General features: G+C 38.0%; 1 protein-coding gene across 3 annotated transcripts in view; it reads right to left on the bottom strand.

Annotated features, from left to right (window-relative positions):
- TRRAP (transformation/transcription domain associated protein) overlaps positions 1-16,338 on the bottom strand; it is a 76,437-nt gene that overhangs the window by 28,092 nt on the left and 32,007 nt on the right. For all 3 annotated transcript variants that reach the window (XM_063413995.1, XM_063413997.1, XM_063413996.1), the window contains exons 37-57: positions 16,070-16,268; positions 15,533-15,661; positions 14,652-14,918; positions 13,899-14,105; positions 12,871-13,029; positions 12,650-12,784; positions 12,367-12,477; positions 11,356-11,502; positions 10,834-11,047; positions 10,025-10,150; positions 8,282-8,428; positions 6,899-7,101; positions 6,088-6,209; positions 5,017-5,230; positions 4,079-4,258; positions 3,619-3,765; positions 2,841-2,960; positions 2,262-2,549; positions 1,564-1,701; positions 1,061-1,173; positions 426-561 (exon numbers count right to left, since the gene is read on the bottom strand). In XM_063413995.1, the coding sequence (XP_063270065.1) occupies positions 426-561; positions 1,061-1,173; positions 1,564-1,701; positions 2,262-2,549; positions 2,841-2,960; positions 3,619-3,765; positions 4,079-4,258; positions 5,017-5,230; positions 6,088-6,209; positions 6,899-7,101; positions 8,282-8,428; positions 10,025-10,150; positions 10,834-11,047; positions 11,356-11,502; positions 12,367-12,477; positions 12,650-12,784; positions 12,871-13,029; positions 13,899-14,105; positions 14,652-14,918; positions 15,533-15,661; positions 16,070-16,268 (3,502 nt within the window). The remainder of the gene's footprint in view (positions 1-425; positions 562-1,060; positions 1,174-1,563; positions 1,702-2,261; positions 2,550-2,840; positions 2,961-3,618; positions 3,766-4,078; positions 4,259-5,016; positions 5,231-6,087; positions 6,210-6,898; positions 7,102-8,281; positions 8,429-10,024; positions 10,151-10,833; positions 11,048-11,355; positions 11,503-12,366; positions 12,478-12,649; positions 12,785-12,870; positions 13,030-13,898; positions 14,106-14,651; positions 14,919-15,532; positions 15,662-16,069; positions 16,269-16,338) is intronic.

The following is a 16,338-nucleotide window of genomic DNA, read 5'->3' as shown; positions in this document are numbered from 1 at the left end:
TTTTAGATTTCAGTTTTACATCTGGTTAAGGTTTCTATATTAACTCACCACAGATGAACAACTCTACCTACCACAAAAAGAGAATATCTTTCCTTAAAATTAAATCAGAGCACAAAAAAAAACAAAAAAAGAAAAACCATATCAAAACACAAAAGAAAACCCCATGTTTTCCATCTTCTTTAGATTAGTGACACTACATATAACGCTTAAAAAAAAATTCAGACAATCTACTGTCAACTCCAACAGAAGTTTGCCATTGGCCCCAAGAAAATCAAGATGTCCATGCAGCCTGGCAGTTTCCAGCAGCCTGAGGAACAATAACCACCAGCTTATTCTCATCAGATGGTTCTTAAAACAGCTGGGATGAAGATACCCAAGGCAGGATGAGGATAAACTAAAAATGAGCACAAAAAGCCCTCACTCACCTGCACCAGAGCCTCCTTCATGGCAATCCAGTTTGAGACCCTCCACGCACACTTCAACACCAGGTAAGGATTTATGTGACCTTTGGACTGGCCATATTCTGTCAAAGGCTCCCACTGGTTCAATTCTTTTGAGCAACTAAGAAAAGCAAATGCAGTGGCAATTTTGTTATTAAAAAAACCCCAAAAACTTCAATAAAAGTGACAATAGATGTTGTGCATCAGAATATTATCTGCATATTTGTTTGTCTACAAACAGCTTTGCAAGCACTGCAGAAGTTTTATCCAGATGGGAAGACTTCTGTTTTTATTTATTTATTATCAGTTATAATACAGAAATCTGTGAACAGGGAAGACCTGTATTTTGTGTCTCCCAGAACAACCATTTCAAACAGAAAAAACAAATTTTAGCTCCAGTCTGTTTCCACCAATAGCAAATTACATTTTTACAGCAATTCAGGCATATCGCTACTGAGGCTCTGTTAAGGGAATACAAAATAGCTTTTTTTATTCCCTTAAGTTTCCCCTGTATCTGAGCTAAGTCCTGAGATAAGTTTATTCTCATAAGTACCAGGAGGAGGTATTTTGCTTCTACTGCAGGGTAAAAAGCTTGTTCTGCATCAGCTTTCAGGCCTTACCGAATCCAGTGGTCCTCCCAGAGCTGGTACTCCGGGAAGATGGAAGGGGAAGCGTTGCTCCGCTCGTGCTCTTTCTTAGCCTTCTCCATTGCTTTCTCATAAGTCTCCTGTGCCTGAAGAAAATGCAACCATTCCATGTTTCTGTCTGCTATATACACAATAATTCAAGAGTCTTTTCTTTTTAAAAACAAGGGATAAGAAAATCTTCATAGACTTGGGAAAAAAAGTCAAGCGTGTTAAATTGATTCCTGAATATAGCTATTATTTGGGAGCTTGACAAATGTCATGAAAATCTGATGGCTTCATGAAAGCATCACAAAAATTTCACCTCACCTCAGTATTACAAGGCCTTAAACTACTAGTGTAGACAGTAGAGAAGCCATGGCACTTTCCATTTTAGGAGACTGAAATTAATAATTCATATTCAAAGGTTTTTCCTGCTGACCAGAACATTCATCCTGACAGTAGAACCACTCAGGTAATTTCTAAAATCAAGACTGTACCTGTTCAAAAAAGCCATGCTGTTCATAGGCAATGGCTGTTGCTGTCTCTGGGAATTTGCAGCGTTTCTGCCACAGCCCAGCCCACATATCCTCTTCTTGTAACAAAGAGTAGAGCTCAGCAAGGGAATCCAGGATTTCCTGCAAGGTTAAGAACACATATTTCTCCACAGTCAAGCTGTCTTTATAAAGCATAGTAGCTAGCAAATCTCACATTCTACACTGAGGCAAGCTGAGAGAGACATGGAAATAGAGAAGTGCTTATAAAACTTATTAAAAGTCTCTTTAAAACTCTACAAGGTAAGAAATTAGTAACAACCATGTACTGAGAACAGCACTGCACAACAAAAAAAATCCTAAGGCTTGTACACTGACTCTTGCCTGTCTTCCCTAACACAACGGATCGAATCACAGAAAACAAATTTTTTCAACAAGTCAATAATACAATAGGACAAGAGCAAACAGCTTCAAGTTGCACCAGGGAAGGTTTATTAGACTTGATATTATGAAAAATATCTTCACTGAAAAGGTTGTAAATCACTGGAACAGGCTGCCCAGGCCAATGCTAGAGTCACTGCCGTTGGAGCTATTTAAAATACATGTAAAATGTGACACCTGGGGACATGGTTTAGTGGAGGACTTGTCAGTGTCAGGTTTTTCTCTTCATATTTCATAAGTTTTTCCAATAAATATAACACTACCTGCTGAGGAGGAGTTATGCTTTCCTGCTCATAAAATTCTGTTGTCTGTTTAGGCTTAATCTGCAGACTCAGTCCTTTTTCAAAGGCTTGATGTTCCAGCATCAGTGTAGAACGAAACCAGAGGTTGTGAGTTTTACCCAAGTATTTCAGGACACAAGGTCTGATGGGAATGGGAGGAACACACTGTGACATTGCTTCCACAAAGCAGTTCAGGGCACTTGGCTGGCAATCTCGCTGCACCTGATGGCTCCCACTGCACAAGAAAGGGCTGATTTCACCTGCTAGAGCCTAGAAATAAAAACATAATATTATCTGTCTATTCAGATTCTTCAGTTAGATGAATCAGATTTAAAATCTCTTTAGTACAGGGAACGACCATTCAGTAAGTACATTTCTCTTTGTAAAATGAAAGGCCCTATTTCTTTCAAAAGATGTATTGATACAGGTTATACAGCATTCAACAGTCTGAAAATGGCAAATATCTCAAAGCTGGTGAACAAAGCCACCACACAAATACATTTTCCTGGAACAGGAGTCATTTACAACGAGGAATCTGCAAGGAGACAGAGAGGTTCTCACATGTTGCTGTCTGTCAGACAAGATTTTCCAAAGTCGTGAAAATAGCTGTATCCAAGTCTTCTCTGCCAAAGGTGTAGAAATATGACATAACTGAACAAAGGCACTCAGCAAGGCTCCAGTCTGGAAACAGACAGATGTATAGAAATGGGAAAATAGAATTAATCCTGTGGCAAAACAGCCCAGTAATACAGTTGTTTCAGTAGTAATATTAATGTATTTTCAACAAAAATAGGTTTCCTTTAGCAATATAGACTTGCAACAAGAAATTAGTCCTATTTTCATGTTGATCAAGACTCTGATTCATTACTGTAACCATCAAAATAAAAAAGAAGGAAAAAGGGAAGATGATCATCATCTTGGTAATAGGAATAATCAGGTTAATTGGATAGAGCTGTTGATAGTGTGGAGCTATTTAAACATAGCTTTCAGCTAAACTATTTCCTTACAAATTATTTAATCATAAGATGCTGATACACATTTTTATCCTATACCCTGTGTTTGTCATCACTAATTTCTCAACTGAATTGGTAAAACATACTTAGAGTGAAAGAGGATGATATTTAATTTTGTAGGACAGGGACACAGTAATAACTAGCAATGAAGGCTTAAGAATTTTTAAGAATTTTTTACTGTACGCAAATAAGAAATTACAGATTATAAGAGATGTCTACATAAGAAAACTCAGCTAAAAATGAGAAGTGTGAGATAGAAAAAGGAAACAAAAAACCAAAACATCTCAGATCAGTTTGAAGATTTTAGGATGAAAGTGGTTTGTCACCTTCACTTCGCGAAGGGAGTCGAGGAATTTGTCGTGCCGGTTGGTCAGCATGTGCAGCTGGTTGCCAATGTCCTTCTCCGAAAGCTCCTTCGTTTTGGGAGTGCTGGTCTGGTCTCCTGGGGCCAACTCAATGTCTATTTCAACATCCTAACAGATATAAACAAATAAGTAAAAACAGGCATCTTCCATGTACTTCTGCTTATTTTCCACAACAGAAAACACCCTCCTGACCTATTTCAGGCCTCACTGCTTCTCCAGCTTCTTCATGTTTAGGTCTGTAATTGCCTAGAGTGCTGAAGTAAAGGCTGAATGAATGAATGGGAGTTCTGAGAGAACCACGAGACACAAACAACCTGCACACATCACCTCCATCACACATTCTCCAAAGTTATCTGGTGAGAAACGAGGAAGAGCTGAATCCCACCACAGAGATTGCTTTCCCCACAGTCTTTTCTGTTACCTCCTCTTTGGATTCGCTGTTCTCCCTCTCCCGGGGCTCTTGCTTGACGTGTGTGACCATGGCAAAGGCTGCCCTGTCGTGGCTGTCAGCGAGGTTGATGACATTGGTGATGGAGGGCAGCATGGCCCCCTGGCAGCTCGTGCCAATCGTGGTGTTCCTCTCACACACTGCTAACAGCAGCTACCACATGGAAAAGTAACAAAAAAAGTCTCTGAACATACATTTTACTATAGTACTTCAAAGAAAACATCGTTATAGGTTAGTATTTAAAAACAGTAAAGTTGTAATAGTAAGATTAAGGGTTATTTATCACCTTTATTGATAGAATCTCCTAGGCCTAAAGGCTGTATTTGTACTTTTTAGAACATATATTAAGTGCCCTCAATCGCCTAATAAACACAGACACTGTTACCCTATAAAGAATGCTCACAGTCACCTTAAATTCACGCTTTAATATCCAAATTGTTAAAATAAAAGGTTTTGTCCCATTTCATTTTAAATAAACCAAGCAAAGATGCAATTTCATTTCAATGCAATCCCACCTAACAGCTGTCATACTGTTAGAGGAGACATTCCAGCTTTAACAGTTTTCTTGAAATCTTCTCCTATAACAATTCTTGGGGTTTTTTCATAGTCATTATCAATTATAAGAAACCGCTTTCCTTAAGTATTAACCTGGTCATTAAGCTTTTGGCAGAGAAAATAGATTTTAAACATTTATATTAAAGGCACTTCCCAAGCATCAGCATTTCAATGTTTAGCCATTGTCTGTATTTTTAAGCACCACAGGAGCTGAGGCAGCACTCTTGGTACTTTCAGCTTTGATACAGACAATACACACTACAAAACACACCACAGTATGCTTTTACACCCAGCAAGGAAAAAGAAAGAATAAAACCTATTTCTTGTTGCGTTTGTGATACAAGGAGTTTCCCTACCTCAATGCACTGCTTTATCCAGAAGTGGTTTCCCATTGCTTCCCAGTTCTGGGAACAGGTCACGTAAAGCAAGCGCTCGTACACGCGACGTTTCATGGAATTGTCAAAGACCTCGAAGAATTTGGCTCGGATGAGTGGCTGGGCACAGCGCAAACCAGAGAGAAATGCTGGCTCCAGTTTAGCTGTCAGTTCACTCCCAGAAAGGTTCTCATCCCTGAAATGAATAAAGATGAAATAGCAGAGCCATTAGAAAGGGAAAGGTCCTAGGTTTTGTATAACACTAAAAATCCGAAGAGGTGACATTGTGTAAAAGCCCACATGTGGCAAACAACCAGGTGCAGCTTTTGATAGAAACAGCCAAGAAAATATTGCTGCTTGTTGTAAAACTGCCCCAGAACCATCAGTAGAAATGCTCTTTCAGAATAAAATCTTGTCATAATTGCGAAACACTGAGCCACATTGTATATGTGTTCTAAATGACAAACTGCATTGATTGATAAAATTTTCTGAGCACTGTGTGCACACCCAAGTTTTGCACAGTGAACCAGCAGAGTACAACAGCAAAGTGGCTGCAAAATAATGTGAAGCAGCAGCACACCATTTAATACCTGGCATTTGTTAAGAAGGTGACTATTTTAATTATTTCATTGTGATTCAAAATCTGCAAGTCTACCTAGCAAAGTAACTCTCTTGAAAGTCTAATTTACAATAAAGTTTCAAGGAAAAAGAATCTTTATATCCAGTGAATGTGAAAAGACAGATCTTAGCTGTAACCACAGTTGAGAGTACAGTCAGCTACAAGAATGCCTTGGTATCTTGGGAAAGAAAGAAGTTGGGATGGAGATATTTTATCAACCAAAAGTAAAAATCCTTACTAAGGAATTTCTGCTTTCAGATTCCATAAATATGCACTGTGGTCTCAGTAAAGTGAACTGATTTTGCATTTTAGAAAAAAAAATTAAAATATCCCTTAATTCAGACCTAAAAAGATTGATGACATGTTATAAAGTTCATATATGGTACAAATTATGAACCAATAAGCTGCAATAAATGATTAATTGCTATAATTACCTATAGACATAGTTAACAAGGTCTAAGAACTGAGCATTTAATTCAAGGTCTTCTGGAAAACGCTTTTCAATGTAAGTCATCATTTTCACCAGTAAAATGGACTTCTCCCGGAGAGTGGGTGTCTGTGGTAAAAGAAGACATGATTAATTTTGTCAATTCATCTTAAAACATGCAGAGAGCTAGCACATTCAAACTCCAACTCAGCCATCCTTTACACAACTCTTTTGCCTCTAAAATACTGAAAAACAGCTTGGTAGGTCATAGTTCCCAAAAAGAAAAACAACTCAAGCATTTATCCTTCTAATATAAGCTGGAGAATTTTAAAATTATCACTAAAAATAAGTTTAGGTTGTTCAGGGACTAAAAACTTTTGATGTATATTATAAAAAGTGTAGGTCCTTTTGTACAGCACTAGACTGTAAAGAGCTCAACTCTTAACAAAAATATGGCAGATTGAGGAGGCCACAAAATGTCACAGAGTAACACAATTTATACCAGCATTAGTCACCTTCCTTCTGAAGGGCCTTTCCATCCAGGTTAATGTGAAGTATATTTTAAAACTTTTACTTTAAAGGCAGTTCTCCACAAGACAGCATTTGAGATTAAACAACAAATATAAGCCTATAAAATGCCAAGTATCAATAGCTACAGCTATTTTCACAGGGAATGAATATAGTCTAAACATCATCAAGGGCATCTAAACATATATAACAGATCATTACAAACCTCATTGTCAAAACTGATGAATTACAGTGGCTAATCATAGTTATTTAGTATTTGAGTGCAATGATGACTTCATCTATCAATTTACCTGATTAGCTGCCATCGGGGAATTGTTTTTCACCCACTCCTCCACTATTTTTACCACTGCACGAAGAATTTTGGCATCAGTGGATTTTTCAATGAGGGATGTTAGAATAGCTTGTATAAAATTTTTCCTCATTTCCATGCTCATCACAGCCAGGCGAGTTTTCACAAGATCCAGACTCAGCATTACCAGTTCACTTGTACCTGCTATGGGTGCAAAAAAAGGATTAGAGTTGTGTACACACCTATGAAACCTAGGGAAAAAAAATCCAGATAATGTGCTGTAATTTTTAAAGTATCAGCAACATCATCTATTGCCTGGAAATACATCCCCAGAAAAAATGTGTGTACTTGAATTCCTACATAACCAAGGCAGAACCCAAGGCCAGGTTGGGGTTTTAGCAGCTGTCTAGTGGAAGGCATCCCTGCCCATGGCAAGGGGTTGGAATTAGATGATCTTTAAGGTTCCTTGTAACACAAACCATTCTATGATTCTATGACTCCTTTCAAAACCAAATCCATTCAAAATCCTAAAGGCAAGCCTGTTCTCTCCTTTCTGCAAATCTTTAGTAAAAGGTATTACAGACCTCTAGTACTGAAAAACTACAATTGACTTTGTGAAAGAAATTGTCTGTGATGCAGCTAATTCTCTAATTCTGTTCAGCTAATTTCCTGACTTGCTTATCTATGAAGTTTAATAATTTTCCAATTGTTTCTCAGTGTTAATAAAATTTACAAGGTTCTCATTCACCTAATTAAAATCCGAGCTGGGAATCTAACAGTAGCAATTCTTTCAAAGTGTTTACTTCAGTAGCTTATTCATTAGTCAATTACAGGGCCCTTTACCAGCACTGAATTTTCTTCTACAAGAACATCTGATTTTTTCAATGACTCATGACCTAATTCATTTGACAACAGACAGAATTATACTGACTGAAAAAGATGCTATTTTAAGATTAAAAGCTAAAGCATCAGCTCCAACAAGTTAATTCAAACACAATTGTCCCAACATTCTAAAACAGGAAGGAGTAAAAAAAAAAGTGAAAGCACAGAGCAATCAAAAAAAATCAGCCCCTCTCCCCTCAACACTCTAAAGCCTTGAAGAATTTCAGTACTTCTATTTATGCTGCAGTTCAACAATTGTTTCACTGACCCTTCACTGAAAGGTTGGGCTAATACTGAAATTCATACATCAAGCAGGTAACTGGAACTTGTAAGGGCATTTTTAGCTCTCAATACTTGAGTAATACTTCTCACTAAGGCTGAAATATATTTTTCAACAAGTAATAATGCACACACAAACTTTGCAAAGTCATTTAAACCCCTTTAGGATGAAGATACTTTATTATAGCATTTCTAATCATGAACAGACTGTATAATTTAATACCTGTACTTGCTTCTGCCGTTCCTGCTGTTGCCTGTGGGTTCAGGTGTTCCCTGACCATCTTCTGCAGGGACCTCATGAAAACTGAGATCAGCCTGTCAATGTAGCTGGGGTTGTTGCTGCATGCAGATTTCAGAATCATCAGAGTCCCTAGAGATGAAAAAAAGGCTTCAGGAATCAAAACTTCTCTTGGGCGTGACCTGAGTAAGGTACAGATGCCCTGAAAGAAGGATGGGACTACCCAGGTTACAAACATTAGAAATCTGGACAGATTTGGAGGAAAATTTCAGTCCCAATTTAGTTATTAGACTAAGTCTAAAAGGTTACTTTTGCACTAATCAAAATATTTCAAAGTTTTGTATATAAGTGTGTGATGAACAGCAAAGGGAAAAAGGGAGGACAAGAATAAAGGCATTGGGAACAAATACTTCCCCAAGACCTTAAAAAAATGTAACTACTCCTGATGTTGCATATTTACTTTAGTAGCAAAAAAGTAGAAAAACTGAGTAGACCCAGGTTTAGTAATTAAGAAATTTAGTTTTCTAATCTAGAAACTTGCTAAAGTTTCATAAATCAGTTTCTGTAGACTGAAGAAGTTAACTCAAGTTGACTACTTCACTCTTAACGCACATACATCCTGTAAAATTATACCTACGTAAAAAAAAAGTAATGGAACTTCCTAATTCAACATATCTACACAACATATCTACAGAAGCATGCTCTGGTCATTGAACAGCTCCTGCCAAAGTTTTGATTTCTTCTTCTGATCAGATGGGCACAAAATTGGCCCACAAAGCTCAGCCTCTGAGCCACAGAACTACTCCAAAATGCACCTCCTGTCAGACTGATTGTGGTGCTGCTTTTAAGGGAGCTCTGGACAAAATGCAAGAAACATCTTTCATGGTTAGTTTGATGTAAAGCACGTCCAGACATCTGACAAATAGGCAATTCCCAAGGTGAAATTACAACCATCTACACAGCTCACAGAATAGAACAGTGAAGGACATTTGCCATTTAAATCAGCAGGTTTTCCAACATTGTACAATTTCAGGTCTGTATTACCAACACAGCCAGTTCTGGGCCAAACTCTATTATTTCAATATATCCTTGTCATTCTGTTATGTAGCTGAGTTGTCTAGCAGTTCAGTAAGCACAAAAAACAAGAAAAGAAAACCCTTTCAGCTCTTCAGAATGGTCTATGCTAGAAAATCAGATTTTGCCACTCAAGAAAAAATAGCTTTTTTGTAATTTCTTGATTAGTGAGAGTTTGAAATCTATAAATACATAAATCTTATTACACTATCTAAATCAGCTAATAAATGAGGCTTAAAAATTAAAAGGAAAGGCAGGAACACAAGACTCTGCACAGATTCCTTGAACTATTCTGTTGTATGTCAGAGGACCTGCAGGATTTGGGTTTTTTTCCATGTAAGAAGCTGCCAGTAACTTCATTTTTTGGCTAATATTAATACTGCACCTTTTTCCTATGGACTTTGCATACAAAAGGCTTCCACCTAGCAGATCTACAGCTCCCCACCTCCAAAAATTGCTCCCAAGTCACCTCAGGGAGCAGACAGAACACAATGATCCCCTCCATTCCCTTTTTCCAGATATCCCAAGCTTGTCCCTCAATTTAGCTTGAAAGACTTCCCACAGCTCCCTCTGCACCAGATCAGACTGCATTTCCTTATGGAAAAGGAGACTGGTGACAAGGACATTACTCATTCAGGGATGTGGGACACCTACCAAAGAGCTGGGAAGGGTTGGCATTGGTGGCTTTTTCGTAATTAGTCAGTCCTTCATAAATAACCTTCCCAACTGCAGCATAAAGGCACTCCAGCTCCTCGTACTTGGAAGCTACACTTGAGGTACCTGCAGAGTTTAGAGATGTGTTTAGTTTTGGTAACATTACCCAGAGAAAAGGCAAAGATCACTGTGAATTTACAGCCACTAAAACATCACTGGAGACTTATAATGTCAACAACCTAAGGTGACACAGGCAGATCCCTCATTTCTATAAATCTCTTTATTAGACCAGTGTGTCCTTTGCAATAGTGTACCACTTCTTCTAAGAAACTCCATTTGATGAGCAGTCTTACATGACTGATTTACTTTCTTCCAAGAAAAGATTATCTAAATTAGCTTCTATTAAGACACAGCATATTACTATTGCCTTTCTTTTTTACACTTTATCTCCCCTCCTTGTTTCAGCAAAACAGCAAAGCTTAATAACTAAAAAGTTGCACTTCTGAAGCTGAAAAATTCTAATTGCAAAAATACATTAAATTTATAGCATGCATTTCTTGAACTAAAATTATGACAGCCACAGGTTATTAAGTTTTTATGTCAATGGATAATGATATATTCCACATGATTACTTATTTCAGCTTTTCCTTTTTTAATCAGAGGTTGAAAGTGCAAGCTATAATGGACCATTAAATGCAGAAATCATAAAACAGAATATCAGCACACTCCAAAGAGTGCCTTCATCCCACCCACAACCACTTAAGTTAGGCAGCAACAAAGGATAAAAGGAGGAAGAAAACACCACTCACTTGGTTCAGTGGGGAAAATTCCCATCAAGCGAGACAGCAAACTGTGGACAGCTCTCAAAACCTTGGTGTTGCCACAGGTCATACAGGCTGCCACCCCTCGCTGCAGGGGCTTGAAGCTGCTCAGGATAGCAGGGGGCTGCAGCACAGTCAACAGGAAACTCAACACCTCTAGGCCAGTGCAAATGTTGGCAAAGTTGGCCTGATTGGGCTGTTCCTAAAGAGAAAGCACACAAGAAGGCAGTGAGTAGGGGTAAATAAGAATTACACTGATTACTAAACTTAGATCAAATCTGTTAAAACCTACTAAGAAAAATAATAAAATAAAAAACCACACCAACCAGTAAGTACTGCAGCTCTACATATTATAACCACTGATGCAATTCACAAACTCAACAACTTATTTATTTCACAACAAAGAAAAGATTAGTACTGTAAAACTCTACATCCAGATATGGTATAGTATTCAATCATCTCCCATGCCAGGGAAAACTAAAGACCTACAGGACTTAGAATGTTACCTACCACAGTCATGAGCAGCTTATCAAACCACTGCAACTTCAGTTCTGACTTGGGCCACATGTCTGGCCTCAAAGCTGTTTTCAGCAGGTTGACGCAGCGGCGAGACAGCAGCTCCCCAGGGGACCCAGCAGTGTTGGAGTTGTCATTTACCTAGCAATTAATCAGAGTTATCAAAATGACACCCTTTTGGAACCAAGTCATTAATTTATTATGCATTCCATGCAAGCATATAATTTCTTATTTCTGAAATGGATGAGCTGAAGTAGTTTTATCAGTACAGTCACACAGCATTTAATGCATAAAAAGCTGATAACTAATAGTAAACACCAGAAGTGGTGTCTAAATTGCTTGCTAATTAACCCAAATCACCCATCAAAGGTGTATTTAAAAAAAAAGTTTCATGCCATCCTTTATCACCAAAACTCTATACATACTGAAGATGGTAAATCTTTACTGTTTGCAAGGTATCCATAAACACGTGCAGCTTTTAATTCAATTCATCTTTATACTTAAGAGCACATCTACTTTGTGCAATGGACTGTGGGATATGAAATCCCATGCTACTTACCAGCTGAGTCTGCTGCAGGAGGAGAAGCCATAAAATTTGTCAGCCTGGAGGTACACCCAGATAATTTTCCCCATTCTAGAAAAGTTAATTCCCTCCAAATTTGGTGAAAAGCTTTAGGTCTACATGCTGCAGGAAAGTAATTCTATGTATAGGATTTTGAAAATAAAACTACAATCATCACCCCTAGATATAGTCATTCCCTATAATATTCTCTAAGTATTCTGGGATAAAGTATTTTTGTCATTTAACCTAAGCAATAGAAAAAGCCTATATATAATATAATAAATATAATATTGCAGCACCACCCAAATATGTAAATTAATCATGAAAACGAAGTATAGAAACATTAGAATAATCCAAGTCTAAAAGGACCTGTGTGAATAGACAGGTTTAAGGGTTTGGCTGCTACTCCCCCTGGTATTTGCATATCAGAACAACCACAGTACCTGGCAAGCAATCCTAATGAGGAAATTCACAACAGTGTCTGTGTGCTGCTTGTCAATGGGCTTGGCAAGGAGGGCATCAGCTCCTGGCAAGGACTGGCTCCGGCCAAACACCTGCATGCACACAAAACACAAAGCCACGAGTGAGGCTGATGGAGGAAAATAACAGGAACAGATTTAAAATACATGCTAAAGCTAAAACCTTCAGTTTAGGGAGTTCTGTGTCATGTGGAAAAAACAATTACACTACTTAAGAGTTTCTGAACAAATCCTGATTTTCTCTTACAGCACTTATTGCTCCTGTAGCTGTCCTGAATCGTTTCACTTCTTGGCCAGAATCCACAGACAATCCTCTTTTAACAGCAGATGAGGCAGAACTTGCTCCTTCTCCACTTGCACTTGAGTCCATATCTGAATCTGGCTGAAATATCAGCAATGTGCACGTTAAAAAAAGTACATTAAACTGTGGAACAGTTCAGTCTTGACCCATTTATTTTGATTTCCTACCTGCTGATCTTTGATTCTTTGCAATTCCCATTTAATAACAACTTCAGCAAGATCCACAGCTAATTTTCTTTGCTCTATTGTAACACTGGGAGTGAAGCCCAGTCTCTGCATGGCACTAACCATATGCTGAACTAAGTGATGTCTCACAGGATAATAAACCTGAAAGAATGGTTTCACAGAAATGTTAGTCATTAACCAATAACATTCTACACAAAACCTACAAAGTTGAAATAAAGCAAAATTGTAAAACAGTCATCAATCCCAAAGTTGCTAAACCTGTACCATTTCAGATTTTGCAATATGGAAAAGTAATTGGTGCATTGAAAACAGTATTTTGGCTACAACTTTCAGCAGTGACTACTGATTTCATGCACTCAAATGAACATTTTTTTTTAAGATTCATGTTTTTTCTCAAGGGCCAATCATACTATTTCCAAGCCTTTCAAAGAGCTTCATCTTATGTTTGAACACGCTCACATATTCTGTCAAAAATTGTTGAGGCATCCGTTTCTGAAAAATGTGTATTAGCTGTCCCTTTGGATTGCATTTTAATACACATTTTCTAAAATGTTCCTATGTTGATATATATTCTGTACCATTCCCCCATTTGTTTAATGCTTCCCAACACACACTGGCTGGAGATAAAAGTGATCTAGTTAATCCCACATTAAATATAAAGTCAAACAAACAAGGATTACTGAAGAATGGCAAAGAATATGGTTCTGCACTTTTTTTAAAGAACTCTTAGAGAATTGTCACAGGCCTGTTAAAGAACACTGCTAATGCACGTGCAATGAATTCATCTTGCAGACTCTAACCTGACATTTGGACTTCTAACTTCAATCATGAGAGAGCTTAATAAATTACTTGCTAATAAGCAGTTGTATTCAGTTATTAATAAGTATCTTCACAGACAAATGATGCATTTTGAAGCTAAATCATATAAATTAGATTATACTGTTTTTCTAATCAAACTCTTTACTTCCTTGACACAGGAGATACAGTGAGTACCAGAACAGTACAAGTACCTTGAAATGTTGTACTATCAAGTGCAAAATATGTACTAGTTGGGGCACTGTATGGCCCTCTTCCACAATGATTTTTCGTGTCCAGTGAGTGAGCATCTGGTGTCCATCCTCCATTCGAGCAGGCACAGCTGGAGTCAGGATAGCCATGGCCTGCCTGACAATAGCCCTGGCCTCCATTGCATGAGCTTTGAGAAGGCTGTGAAAAACCTGAACAGCAGAGTTTCTCATCAACATCAACACTGTATGTATTTCCAAAACCAAAGCATTTATAAAGAAAGGGAAACTACAACATGTTTTCTAAAAAACATAATTTCTCTCTAAAGGCGCATAATTTGTTAAAAGTATCACAATACATCAGCAGCAGAAGCATAGAGCATGTACTTCTGTTTCCTTTACTTCTGTTTTTTTTTTCCTCACTCTCCACTGTCCAATTTGGAGTTTTCCTTTGGTCTCCACATTGTGCCTCAACTGCAGTGTCTGTCTCTTAAATGAAGAAACATTCCCAATTTTGCTAATTCAACCAAAAGGTCTACTTGTCTTACTTACCCTTCCAGCTTTCATTTGTCTTCACACTTCTTTCAATACTCTCCTAGTCCCAAGTAAATCTTTAATAAACATTTGGCCTGCTGCTTCTGCATTTATTTGTGGTGTTTGAATTACACTCAGTATTCAAAACCACCGGGCATCTTCTACTCGAATCTTAAAATGAAAGGAAGCACTCTCTGGAACCCAACACAAGCCCACGGGCAATACCTGCAGAACAATCTTCTTGTGAATGGCAAACTTGGCAATGATGTGTGCCAAGAGCAAGTGGCCACTGTACTTGCAGGCTGGGTCCACGCAGGCCTTGGACAGGAGGCACGGCCAGGCAAAGGTCATCAGGCGCCGCAGTTTGCTGTTCCTGTTCTTGTTGTTGTCGTGGATGTGATGGGGGGCGTGCTCCACCAGCAGCGTGGCAAACTGCAGCAGGTAGATCCTCAGAGAATCCAGCATATCAGCCTGTTTCTCTGGATCAAGTACCTAGTTCCAGGCATGATCAAAGAGGAGAGAATGAAGTTGAGAAAAAAGGCAACTTTTATTATTATAGAGGCAATATGCCAATTTTTTGCTTTTCGAGAGGTTTTTAAGAAGACTAAGAACTTGTAATTACTTTCTGTTTAGTACCCACAAAACACCCTCCTGAAGTGTGAACTTTTAAATAATGAGCCCACCTGGGAACTCCCAAACCGCTAACCTATAAAAGGAAATAAATAAGAAACCCCAACCCTCATCTTCAACAACATTTATTTTATAACTGCTGACTGGTTCCATGAAATAGCAGTGAATTAGAAAGACACTGATGTTGGGTCATGGAAAGCTTTCCTTAGAAAAAAGATTGGGATTACAGCCAAGTAAGGCCCATTTCTAAAGACACATTCCAGTTCTGAAAACAGCATAAACTGAAAATTGTAGTCCAGTCCTACTGATGACTGATGGATCTCACATTCAACATTACGAAGCAATTTGGCATAAAATACCATAACATTCAGAACACAACTAATTGAAACTAATTGAAATCAGGATGAAAAGTCAAACGAGAGGAACAACTTTTTGTTTTAATTTTCAAATACTTCATTGTAAACAAAGATTTTTACCTTTGTTATAAAAACACTAGTGATGCTTTCTGGATTATCTCCTTCTGGGTTTGGGGGGCCTAACAGCTGTTCACCTTCTCCTTTCTCAAAACTGTACAAGAAAGCAGGATTCAGGATATGTTGCAGCACCTACAGAATATTAAAAAAGCAAGTTTTATTGTACTGTTATATTCTTCTAATGGCAGACACCATCCAAGTGCTCCCACATGCAAACCTGCCTGTTGGACACACTGAGTTACAAAAGGAAACTACAAATAAAACCCCAAGAAAAAGACACACACTGATTTTTTCCCCTCTTTCTTCCTTCCAGGGCATAGATTCTTAGAAAGTGTAAACTAAAGCAGGCAGCACTGAACACAAGATGAATTGCTGTCTCTGTTTATTATTGCTCTTTTTCAGGTATGATATTTTCACCTAAATGACTCTGCCAATTATCAAACCCGTTGACATTTAAGTAAGGGAGTTTTGTTGCCCTAGTTCCCAAGAAGAAAATTAAACCTAAATACCACGCTTCTTTGATTTAATTGCTATAGTTACCTTGGCTTTGAGCTCATCTCCAAAGTTTGGGTCATTCAAGTCTACAAAGCGGAAGAACAAAGCCCGTTTTTGGGGAATACTGTAGTTTTTGGGGATCTCTTCTTCCATATATTCCTTTAAGAAAGTCATATTGCAGAGAAATCGACCCGTAAAAGCTCGAAGCAACTGGAAGAGCAACTCTATATCACCATAATTCCTTCTGTGAAAACACATAAAATACAAAGTTTCTGTGAAAAAAATATACAAACTGCTCTGCTGATGAAATTAAT

This window comes from Prinia subflava, chromosome 17, assembly GCF_021018805.1.
Source record: "Prinia subflava isolate CZ2003 ecotype Zambia chromosome 17, Cam_Psub_1.2, whole genome shotgun sequence".
Taxonomy (NCBI): domain Eukaryota; kingdom Metazoa; phylum Chordata; class Aves; order Passeriformes; family Cisticolidae; genus Prinia; species Prinia subflava.
Note: the sequence above shows the minus strand (reverse complement) of the source record. Positions and strands in the feature narration are given on the sequence as shown.